The 12089-nt window shown below is 44.0% G+C and overlaps 1 protein-coding gene across 3 annotated transcripts in view; it reads left to right on the forward strand.

Annotated features, from left to right (window-relative positions):
- DEPDC1B (DEP domain containing 1B) overlaps positions 1-12089 on the forward strand; it is an 82530-nt gene that overhangs the window by 39191 nt on the left and 31250 nt on the right. For all 3 annotated transcript variants that reach the window (XM_073584283.1, XM_073584282.1, XM_073584284.1), the window contains exons 4-5: positions 5385-5512; positions 6432-6562. In XM_073584283.1, the coding sequence (XP_073440384.1) occupies positions 5385-5512; positions 6432-6562 (259 nt within the window). The remainder of the gene's footprint in view (positions 1-5384; positions 5513-6431; positions 6563-12089) is intronic.

The following is a 12089-nucleotide window of genomic DNA, read 5'->3' on the forward strand; positions in this document are numbered from 1 at the left end:
TGTTCGTCGCGCGGTCCCGGGACCCGCAGGCAATTGTCGTAGATGTGCTGGTTCTGCCATGGAATCAGTTTCGCCTCCCATACCTATTTCCCCTGCTGCCTCTACTTCTGAGGGTCATCAAGAAAATCAAGGCAGAAGGGGTGCCAGTGATTCTTGCTGGCCCCAGACTGGCCTCGTCGGGGGTGGTACGCAAATCTGGTGCAGCTGCTCGTCGACGTGCCATGGCAACTGCCAGAGCGCCCAGATCTACTGTCTCACGGGACGATCTGCCACCCGAACTCAGGGGCCCTTTGTTTGACGGCTTGGCCGTTGAATCCTGGATTCTGACGCAGGCGGGGTTCGGGCGCAAGGTGGTTGCTACGATGGTTGGCGCCCGAAAGCCTACCTCGGCACGAGTTTACCACCACCCCTGGAAGGTTTTCTTTGCATGATGTCAGGGCAACTGTTGTTCGCCAATGAGATTCTCCATCCCTAATATCTTGGCTTTTCTCAAGTCTGGTTTAGACTCAGGCTTGGCTCCCAGTTCTCTCAGGAGACAGATATCGGCTTTATCCGTCCTCTTTCAGTGCAGGATTGCTACCAACTTGCAGGTTAAGACTTTCATCCGGGGGTCTCCCACTTGGTACATACCTCCCTATAAGGCACCTATGAACGCCTGGGACCTTAACCTGGTCCTAAGTGTTCTGCAGGAAACTCCATTTGAGACGCTTCAGGATGTCTCTTTGTCATGCCTTTTCTGGAAGGTGGTGTTTCTGGTAGCCATAACATCAATCAGGAGTGTCTCGGAGCTGGCAGCGTTATCTTGCCGAGCCCCGTTCCTGACCTTTTTACAAAGACAAGGTGGTTCTTAGACCAGCTCCTCCTTTTTTACCAAAGGTCGTTTCCTCGTTTCATATTAATGAGGATATTGTCTTGCCCTCTTTCTGTCCAGCACCGCTGCACCGTGTGGAAAAGGCTCTTCATACGTTGGACCTGGTGAGCGCTCTCAGGAGGTACGTGTCACGGACGGCACCCTTTCGTCAGTCAGACGCACTGTTCGTGCTCCCTAAGGGTCGCAGGAAGGGACTCGCTGCCTCAAAATCAACCATAGCCAGATGGATTCGTTTGGTTATTCAGGAGTCTTACCGCGTCAGGGGCGCCCCGATTCCAGCAGGGATCAGAGCACACTCTACTCGGGCAGTGGGCGCCTCTTGGGCGCTTCGACACCAGGCTTCGGCGGAACAGGTTTGCAAGGCAACAACCTGGTCCAGCCTGCACATGTTTACTAAACATTACAATGTCCATACTCAGGCTTCGGCGGATGCGAGCCAGGGTAGAAGGATTCTCCAAGCAGCATTGGCGCACCTTTAGACAAGAGCTGCATGTAGCTTGGATCGGTGAGTCAACTTCTCACCCAGGGACTGCTTTAGGATGTCCCACAGTACCTGTGTCCCCCAAAGAGACAAAGGAGAAACATGGATTTTTGTGATAACTCACCATAAAATCCTTTTCTCCGAGACGCTCATTGGGGGACACAGCACCCACCCTGTTAGCCAAGTTGGCTTCTGTTTATTTAATTAATATGCTTTCTGTATGAAATTAGGGTGGTTATTTTCTAGACATGTTGTTACCTGCATTAAGGTTGATGTTGTCTGATTTTTGTATGATCTCCTACTGGTTTCCGCCCGCAGTCGGGGCGAGGGTGTATACGGCGGAGGAGCTAACCTCTTTTTTTCACTTTGTGTCAGCCTCCAGGCGGCAGTAGCATATACCCACAGTACCTGTGTCCCCCAATGAGCGTCTCGGAGAAAAGGATTTTACGGTGAGTTACCACAAAAATCCATGTTATTTATTTTATTGGGGTCAAACCGTTAGATAAAGAATGGGTTGTCCTAGTAGTGGCTAACCCCCTTTAAACAATACAGTCCTAATGGAGGAAAAGGTATATGTCAAAAGGAGAGCTGTTGGCAAAATTGGTAAATGCCCAGCAGTAGTATCTGAGGTGGTGGTGCCGGATGTAATTTTCAATTTTATTAGTGCTAGGTTGAAGGTTTCTTTAAAGAAGTTGTCCACTACTTGGACAACTTGTTATACCCCACACTTGGCCCCGATAAAATAGAAAATCCTTTACTCTCCCCTGGCCCTTGTGCTGTTCCCACAGTGTCAGCACTCCCTCTCCCATGCAGTTATTGTGACACATGACCCAGGGCTTCAGCTGATCTGATTTCCTTTTTATATTCAGTTTGTCCAAAGGCAGGGACAGTGATGCCAGTGCTCATTAGGCGCCGTGGTCACATGTCACAACAACCACACGACAGCCCTGGGAGCGCGATTGCTGACCCCCAGGGAACGGCGCTGGCACGGGTGGTGATTGTAGGCTTTTTTTTTTTTATCACAGCCAAGCGTGGGTTATGAAAAGTGGTTGTCCTAGTAGTAGACAACCCCTTTTAAATATTCTTTTGTGTGCGTAGTTAAGTTCTAAGAACCAGAGTGAGTCATTTTATAGGTATATTATATTATAGGTAGATGGTAGGTATATTATAGGTATATGATAGATAGGTATATTATAGGGGTAGGTAGGAATATTATATGATGGTAGGTATATTATAGGTATATGATAGAGATGGTTGACCCAGCTTAGGGGAAGGAATTTTTTTCCCTATGGAGAAAATTGGCTTCTACTCTGTGGGTTTTTTGCCTTCCCCAGGATCAACAATGCAGAACAGCTTCACTAAAAATAGGCTGAACTAGATGGTCATAAGGTCTTCCTTCAGCCTTCAAAACTATGTTACTATGTTACTATTTTAATTTCCACCTCAGTATACCAAGGGGAAGTTACTATTATGAAAAGTTTTTATTTGCATGATAGATTTTTTTGCTTTAAAGGCATATTCTGTATCTGTACCTGCTCTACTGTTATGCTTGTCATCACTGATGTCTCAATAAATACACTCTTCTTGATTTAAAAAAATAGGGAGGTAACATCAGAAAATGAAGAATTGTTTAAATAATATTTTTATGCGTATTAAAAAAAAAAAATTGGCAAGATTGTAATATGGAAAAAAAAAAAGAAGTGATGTCAAACAGTAATTCCTGTAATTTTCCCACTGGGAATTTTTTTAGGCTATGTTTACACACAAGGCAAAAAAACTGAGCTGGACTATAAGCTGGTATGTAAGAGCTTGTTCACACTGTGGCAGGGCTGCCATTAGGAATTTCAGGGCCCCATACTGTAAAATTCTTGGGCCCCCTTGAGACTCTGTCCAGGCTCCACCCCAGCCCCGCCTCCACCCCTCAAATCTTCCACAGTCCCACCGCCCACTCTTGGAAAAACTCCACTTCTGCACCCCGTCCTCAAATCACACATTAACATTTCCCAGCTCATACGTATAGCCATCAGCTTTTGTTCTGGCCAAAAGAATTTTAAGCCGCCACCACAAGGTAGACTCTTTTGGCCGAGCACTACTCTACTGTAACCTATTAATTATTTGTTAAAGTACCCAATACTTTTGTAAGTATATTTTTCTTTAAGGAAATGAGTCACATACATTTTTTTACAATAATTGAAACCAGATTGTGACTTTTTTTTTATAATCTGTATTTCTGATTGCAGATTATTGTACTCTGTTTTCTTCACATGTATGAAGCTGTTGGTGGATATCGATCTGTGCTTGGACCGCAGTGCATGGACGGGCCGCCAGTCTCCTGACTAGAACTCAGAGGCCTCACAGCATGTATGAGGATGCAGGCCAGGAGATCGGCGCCCAGTCCATGCACTGCAGTGCGAGCGTAGCGCATTTTCCCAAATAAAGATGTTTCCCAATCATATATACCCACTTTTTATTTTTTCATCAATATTGTCATAGGAGGGCTTGTTTTTTGCGGGACGAGTTGTACTTTTGAATGACATGACTGGCTTTACCAAATAGTGTACTGGAAAATGTGAAGAAAATTCAAAGTGCGGTGAAATTGAAAAGAGAAAAAAAAGTGGAATTCTACAATTTTTTGGGTCGTTTCAGCAGCCTCCCATCTCCTCACCTCGGCAGCCTCCCATCTCCTCACCTCGGCAGCCTCCCATCTCCTCACCTCGGCAGCCTCCCATCCCCACACCTCGGCAGCCTCCCATCCCCACACCTCGGCGGCCTCCCATCCCCACACCTCGGCGGCCTCCCATCCCCACACCTCGGCGGCCTCCCATCTCCACACCTCGGCAGCCTCCCATCCCCACACCTCGGCAGCCTCCCATCCCCACACCTCGGCAGCCTCCCATCCCCACACCTCGGCAGCCTCCCATCCCCACACCTCGGCAGCCTCCCATCCCCACACCTCGGCAGCCTCCCATCCCCACACCTCGCCAGCCTCCCATCCCCACACCTCGGCAGATTCCCATCTCCTCACCGCGGCAGATTCCCATCTCCTCACCGCGGCAGATTCCCATCTCCTCACCGCGGCAGATTCCCATCTCCTCACCGCGGCAGATTCCCATCTCCTCACCGCGGCAGATTCCCATCTCCTCACCGCAGCAGATTCCCATCTCCTCACCGCAGCAGATTCCCATCTCCTCACACACTGCCCGCCTCCTCTGCCTCATCACCGACTTCAGTATCTTCTGTCTCCCACAAATGTGACATGTTGCTGCTCTGCTCCAGAATGAAGAAGAGTGTGCGGCGTGTCACATGACCTGCGTCAGGCCCATGATGCACTTTGTCCTGCTGCTGCTTAAAAGTACAGCACCGACTTCTGGCCGCAGCGTGCACTAACAACACTGTAGGTTTTAAATCACTGCAGTGTTGTTATGTATCTGGCTTGCAGCGGCTGCTGGCCATAAACTATTATAGCCCGAACAGCAGTAGCAAGAGAGGAGGACCCGGGCTGCAAGCGCATCCGGGCCCCCCTTTTTTCTACTGTTCATCGGGCCCCATACAGTAGTAAGGGCAGTAATGCCCTGATGGCGGCCCTGCACTGTGGCCATTTCATAGACAAATCCCTAGAAAAAAAATTAAGAATGATTATACATCCTGTAGTAAGTAAATCAGTAAATGTTAACGGTTCATGTAAATAACACAGGGTACTTGGTTAACACTATTTTAAGTAAAAAAGCATAAAATCTATCCCACCATTACAAGGTGTACCCTGCTTGGATGTCTCCAGTGTTCTGCATAACTATGGTCAGAGCAGAGGGACAGATATTCCCATCTAAATTGGCTGAAATGGGAATAAACTTTATAAATATTTTTTTTTTTCCTAGAAAATGAAACGACTTCTATAATGGCTACATATAAAGCAACATCTTATGAACTAATCAGCCACCTTACAGGACATGGTGGTGGGGGAATGGGGAAAGATTACTATAAATTACTCCAATACTAAATATTGGCAATAATTCGACCATTTTTTCCCCCTAGAATTCTGAGATGTGGTATAAACGTCACAGTATAGCCATAGGAGAGGTGCCAGCCTGTCGGCTGCTATATCGAAAAGAGTTAACCGCAGAAAACATTGAAGAAATATGGAAATCTAGGACGCTATTACGGTAAGTCAGCTGGGCAATATCATTTAGGGGCAGCATGGTGGCTCAGTGGTTAGCACTTCAGCCTTGTAGCCCTGGGGTCCTGGGTTCCAATCCTACCAAGGATAACATCTGCAAGGAGTTTGTATGTTCTCCCCATGTTTCCTTGGGTTTCCTCCGGGGTCTCCAGTTTCCTCCCACACTCCGGTTTCCTCCCACACGGCGCTTAGAAACCCGCTGTTTACCTTTGATACGAGCTAGGAGCCTCGCTGATCACTGCTCTCCCTCCTGCCACACGCAGCGATGCGTGCTGGCCAGCGGGAGACCAACGATCAAAAAAAAATCCAGGGCATTCGAGCACGATCAGCGATACCCGGCAGGGGGGCCGGTCGCTGATAGGTGTCACACACAGTGATCTCACAAAACTTGTGACTCAGCAGTGATCTCGTTAGCAAGATCGCGGTGTGTGACGGGGGCTTTAGACTTCTCACCTGAACATAGACCTTTCCCCCAAAATTATTTGTATAGCTGTCCACAATCTCTAATAATGAATGTTAGATCCTGTGTTATCTATTTTGTATGGACGTGTTACCTTTAACTGTTATCTTTTCTGTGATGATAGCGAGACTGCTGAAAAGTGTCATGTACAGGACAAGTATTACTCTAGTAGAAGGCCTAATGGCAAATGTGAATAATGCAGGTTTTCTGTTTCTTTTTTCAGATAGATAGTGGTATGAAGAATGTTGTTATTATTTGACACTATTTTCTTCATTTTAACATAAAAACCTGGCTTATTATAGGCCACTTTCTGATGACACATTCCCTTTTAAGCTTTCCAATGTGTATTATTTGTTTTTCACTTAGATCAGTCTCTTAATTTCAGTAAATCAAACCTTCACATCAATACTTTATGGGTTCAGAGTTTCTTTTCCTTGTCTTAAAGTTTACGAAAGATTTTTGGACTTGATTCTCTGGATGAAGTGATGGACATTAAGCAAACAAATGGGAAGCATGTAATGCACAACGTGTACAATGTCAACAAGCAGGGGATCGTGCTGATGGATGATCGATCAAGTGAGTTGCTTCCCATTCCCCTCCCTCCTCCAAGGCTTCATTGATCAGCGGTCCATTAATGTACATCAGTATCACTATGTGCATCAATGTACATGGGGAAAACCAATGCTGTTGCGGTTGTATATTTGTGTTTGGCTGAGCTGCAGTAACAGAAGAAGTCACGTTAAATTGTGCAATACAGCTATGGGTCAGCCAGGGGTTGTCATGTCGCAACTTATTGTTGACCCATCCATAGCTGGGTGGATGGGGTTTGGCGCAACCTGATATTGATGACCTGATGATCAGTTGTTATAAGCTCTGGTGGCAGTCGAAAATAAACACAATGAAGGGGATTACAATGCACGGCTCCATTAATTTTGTAGTGGCTGCTGCCAGTTCCTACAGAGCAGCTGTTACGATCCTATTCATGATAGATAAGAACAGGAAGAATAAACAGAAGAATATCTGCAGTACCCAGCATCTGCACACTGCAGCTTTACATCTGGCCGCCATCAGACCTTTATAATAGCTTGTTAGGTTGGGGTCAACACCTTTACTATCTGGTATTGATGATCTGTCCGATATCTTGTGACCAATCTTGATAATCCGTAACTGAAAACATACAATATCCACATAAAGGGAATGTGTGACTTGAAAATAGCATACTGTTTACATCATGTGTGTTAAGCCCCCGTTACACACTGCGATATCGCTAGCAATATCGCTGTAAAGTCACCGATTTTGTGAAGTTGCAGCGATATTGCTAGCGATATCGCTGCATGTGATACTTACCTCCGACCGACTCCCCCGCTGGTTATCGCTGATCGCGCGAGAAGCTCCTGGACCATTCCTCGTCGGCCACTTCCTGCTGGGCTTCCTGTGGCGCCGACGAGCGACGCGTGGAGCCGGGCGGGAGGACGAAGGATCACCGCGTCTGACAGGTAAGTAGCTATCCCCGTCCCCAGCGATGTCGCTGGTGAGATCTGCCTGTGTGGCAGCTCACTAGCGACCACCTAGCGATGCACCAGCGATCCTGACCGCGTCATACCCTTACACTGACTTAGAAATTTTTAGGCTGTGTTCACACACAGCATTTTTTTTTGCGTTTTTCCTGCGGATTTACCAAAAAATCCACTCAAAAAAACATTTAAAAGAAGCTTCCCATTCATTTTAATGCATTTTGCACTTTTTGTGCATATTGATGCGGAAAAAAACGCTTCGTGGTAAAAAACGCAGCACGCTCATTAATTTCGTGGTAAATTCTGCATTTGTAGCTATTTTCTATGTGTCTGGGGACGCGCAGGAAAAAAACGCATAAACGCGCGTATTTCCTGCAAAAAACACACAGAAAACGCGCGGAAAAAAATCCTGTTTTTATGCCGAAATTTTCTGCATTCGCGTGCACATAGCCTTAGAAGTGAGTTTGTGATATTTTGAAAACACACATAAAATCTGTATTTAAAAAAAAAAAAAAAAAAAAAATGGGGAAGGCTTTGCAATTTTCAATCTGACCACTGTGGCTGTTTCAGAATCACACTTCATCTCGTATTAGAAAGAGTTTACAACGAGTCTCCTTATTATTAAAGGCAGAATTACATTGATGGGAAACACCTCAATATATAGCTGATAACACAGGATTCACCAATCACAGTAGGTGATGTCACAAGTAAGGCTGGAGTCACACTAACCTGCGCAAAATATGGTCAGTATTTTACATGCGTAATACGGATGACAGACCCCTAAATAGTGCTCCGTATGTCATCCGTAATCAAGGTGTGGTCGCGTATTTTGCGCATGTCAGCATCCGTATGTAATCCGTATGGCATCCGTATGGTGAGATTTTCTCGCAGGCTTGCAAAATGGACATATAATGGATCCCTATGACCGTTTTAATAAAGAAAGAAAGAATAGATATATACACATAGAAAAAAAAAATTATATATATATATATATATATATATATATATATAATTTTTTTTTTTTTTTTCTATGTGTATATATCTATTCTTTCTTTCTTTATTAAACCTGTCAGTGTGAGTTTACTGTATAGCTCACTGAATTGCCGGCTTTGCTAAAAGACACCTGGTGCGTATTTCTCGCAAGTCACATGTGTGGTCCGTGTGTAATCCGTATTTTTTGCGCGCCCATAGACTTGCATTGGCGTATTACGGCCGTAGTACGCTGACAATCGCAGCATGCTGCGATTGGCACGGAGCCTAGAATACGGATGAGAAATATACGGCTGGTGCGAGGGATCCCATAGAGAATCATTGGTCCGTGTCTAATGCGTGCCTAAGGCCGGGGTCACACTGGCGAGGAATACGGCCGAGAGAGAGGCGCTAAAAGCGTATTCTAGGCTCCGTGCCAATCGCAGCGTGCTGCGATTGTAAGCGTACTACGGCCGTAATACGCCAATGCAAGTCTATGGGTGCGCAAAAAATACGGATTACACACGGACCACACATGTGACTTGCGAGAAATACGCACCAGGTGTCTTTTAGCAAAGCCGGCAATTCAGTGAGCTATACAGTAAACTCACACTGACAGGTTTAATAAAGAAAGAAAGAATAGCTATATACACATAAAATGAATATGAAAATATATATATATAATATGCATTCTATGTGTCTATATCTATTCTTTGGTTTCTGTTAGAAACCCTGTCATAGGGCTCCATTATATGTCCATTTTGCAAGCCTGCGAGAAAATCTCACCATACGGATGCCATATGGATTACATACGGATGCTGACATGCGCAAAATACGCGACCACACCTTGATTACGGATGACATACGGAGCACTATTTAGGGGTCTGTCATCCGTATTACGCATGTAAAATACTGACTGTATTTTGCGCAGGTTAGTGTGACTCTAGCCTAACACTGCCCCTTTCATAATGACTTTTACGAAGGCTCATTCAGGACCCTCATTCCCTGTTCCTGATCAGGCACATCTTCAGAGTTTTTCTTACATGTGATTTGAAGGGCTTTAAATAAATTTTTTTTCGTAACACATGTAGCTTCATTTTTCTGTCATTATCCTTTTTCCTACTCTATTATTAATACAAAAACTAAATAGAGGAAATACTTGTGTTTTTCACCTTTATTTTCTAAACTTGATTTTCCCTGTAACTGGGGATGGTATTTTAGCCCCAGTTAAAGTGGAAATGCAGCTCCCTGGCTACATAGCAAAGCTATCTGAGTCTCCTAAAACTCAGCAACAACAGTTCCTTTCCAAGACCAAGGGACCACACAACTGCTGGGTCAGGAGCAAAACTGGAAGCGCCACTAGCACTTCCTATATGCTGTATATAATGCGCTTGTGAAGCGTCATGCATACAGCGATCGGGAAGGCGGAGATGAAAGCAAAGCTTCTCTTTGTTTAACAGCAGGCTCCGCACTCCCGCAGCCGCACAATCGTGCACGTTTTAGAACTTCACTGCAGAGTGGAACAGGGACCCCCCCCCTCAGACTATTATAGTCTATGGGTGGTCCAGAAGCAGTTGAATACAAAAGGTAGGGTCTTAATCTGGTCATTATAACTAATGTACTTGTGGATTTCCAGAAACAGTACATTAAAGTCTAAAAAAAAAAAAAAAAAAAAAAAAAAAAAAGCCTCAGTGACCAGTGTGAAAATAGTAACAGGATTTCTAATTTTTATTTAGCTGATACAGATTTGGGATAGAAAACATTGCCAAAATTTGTTTAACCCAATAACTCTATCTTGGAGCATTTCAGGAAATTTGGCGAGGACTCATAAGCAGAGCTCACTCCACATAGGGTAGATGCTGGCTGTAATATATAGCTGGTATCTGCCTCTTGCAGCAGCGAAACTCTGGGAAAGAAAAAAAAAAAATCAACAAAACCCCAAAAAATCAATTGTGGAATTGCTTTTTTTTTTCCTTTGCAATTTCACTAAATTCTTAGGTCCCCCCATGTTTCAGTACAACACAGTATAAAAAAGTGGATGGTGTCATTCAAAAGTACAACTAGTGACACTAAAACACAAGCCCATCATATATTATTGTTAACCGGAAAATAATATTATGGCTCTTGGAAGTAGGGGAGGGAAGAATGATGGTGTAAAGATGAAAAACTAGTTACTCCTAAAGAAGTTGAAAAATATATTTAACTCAAACCTGATGTAATCAATGGGTCATTTTCTGAGGACTCGTTCCGTTTTAACTCCTTAACGACTGCCGATACACCTTTTAACGCAGTTAGTGCCTTCCAGCATCAGAAAATCTCAGTTGTCTCGGCTATTGGGGTATCTGAGACCCTGGAGAACGTGATGTTGCTATCTCCGTTATTAATAGAATAACGGCGACTGCAAAGAAAAAAAAGTCCGATTTCCCATATAATTTCTCTCTCCTCTGATGTGATTGCACATCAATCCCCCCCTGGACCCTCCTGTATTCCCTTGTGATGTCCCCAGGCGGCAGCGTCTTCTTCCGGGAGGAAAATAGCGTGCGCACGGCAACAATAGGAAATTTTTAAACCCTATCACAGTAATCAAAATAAAAAAAATAGTAAATCAAACCCCCCTTTATCATCGCCTTAGTTAGGTAAAAATAATAAAATAAAAAAAAGTATTAATTTCCATTTTTTCATTAGAGTAGGGTTGAGTGAAAGTTAGGGTTGGGCAAAAGTTAGGGCAGGGTTAGGGTTTTGGTTAGGGTTGGTATTAGGGTTAGGGGTGTGTTGGGGTTAGGGGTGTGTTGGGGAGGATTAGGGTTGGAGTTAGAATTGGGCTGTCCACTGTTTAGGTACATCAGGGGTTTCCAAATGCGACATTGCGCCACCATTGATTCCAGCCAATTTTGCGTTCAAAAACTCAAACGGTGCTCCCTCCCTTCTGAGCCCTGCCATGCGCCTAAACAGTGTCTTTCCGCCACAGAAAGGATATCGGCGTACTCCGGAGAAATCGCCCAACAAATTTTGTGGTCCGTTTTCTTCTGATACACTTGTGAAAATAAAAAAATTTGGTTCCAAAGTAAAATTTTTTTGTGAGAAAAAGTAAAATGTTAATTTTTTTTCTTTCCACATTGCTTTAGTTTTCGTGAAGCACCTGAAGGGTTAATGAGGTTCTTGAATGTGGTTTTGAGCATCTTGAGGGGTGCAGTTTTTAGAATGGTGTGACTTTTGGGTATTTTCTTTTATATTGACCTCCCAAACTCACTTCAAATGTGAGGTGGTCCCTAAAAGAAAATGGTTTTGTAAAATTTTGTTGTGAAAATGAGAAATCGCTGGTCAAATTTTAACCCTTATAACGTCCTAACAAAAAAAATAATGTTTCCAAAATTATGCTGATGTAAAGTAGGCATGTGGGAAATGTTACATATTAACTATCTCTGATTTAAGGGTACAAAATTAAAAGTTTGAAAATTGCTAAATTTTCAAAATTTTTTCCAAATTTCCATTTTTTTTCATAAATAAGCGCAAGTTATATCAAAGAAATTTTACCACTAACACGAAGTACAATATGTCACGAAAAAACTGTCTCAGAATCAGTGGGATACGTTGAAGTGTTCCAGAGCAATAACCTCATA

Source organism: Dendrobates tinctorius, unplaced genomic scaffold, assembly GCF_039654945.1.
Source record: "Dendrobates tinctorius isolate UK_male_01 unplaced genomic scaffold, ASM3965494v1 ptg000083l, whole genome shotgun sequence".
NCBI classification, from domain to species: Eukaryota; Metazoa; Chordata; class Amphibia; order Anura; family Dendrobatidae; genus Dendrobates; species Dendrobates tinctorius.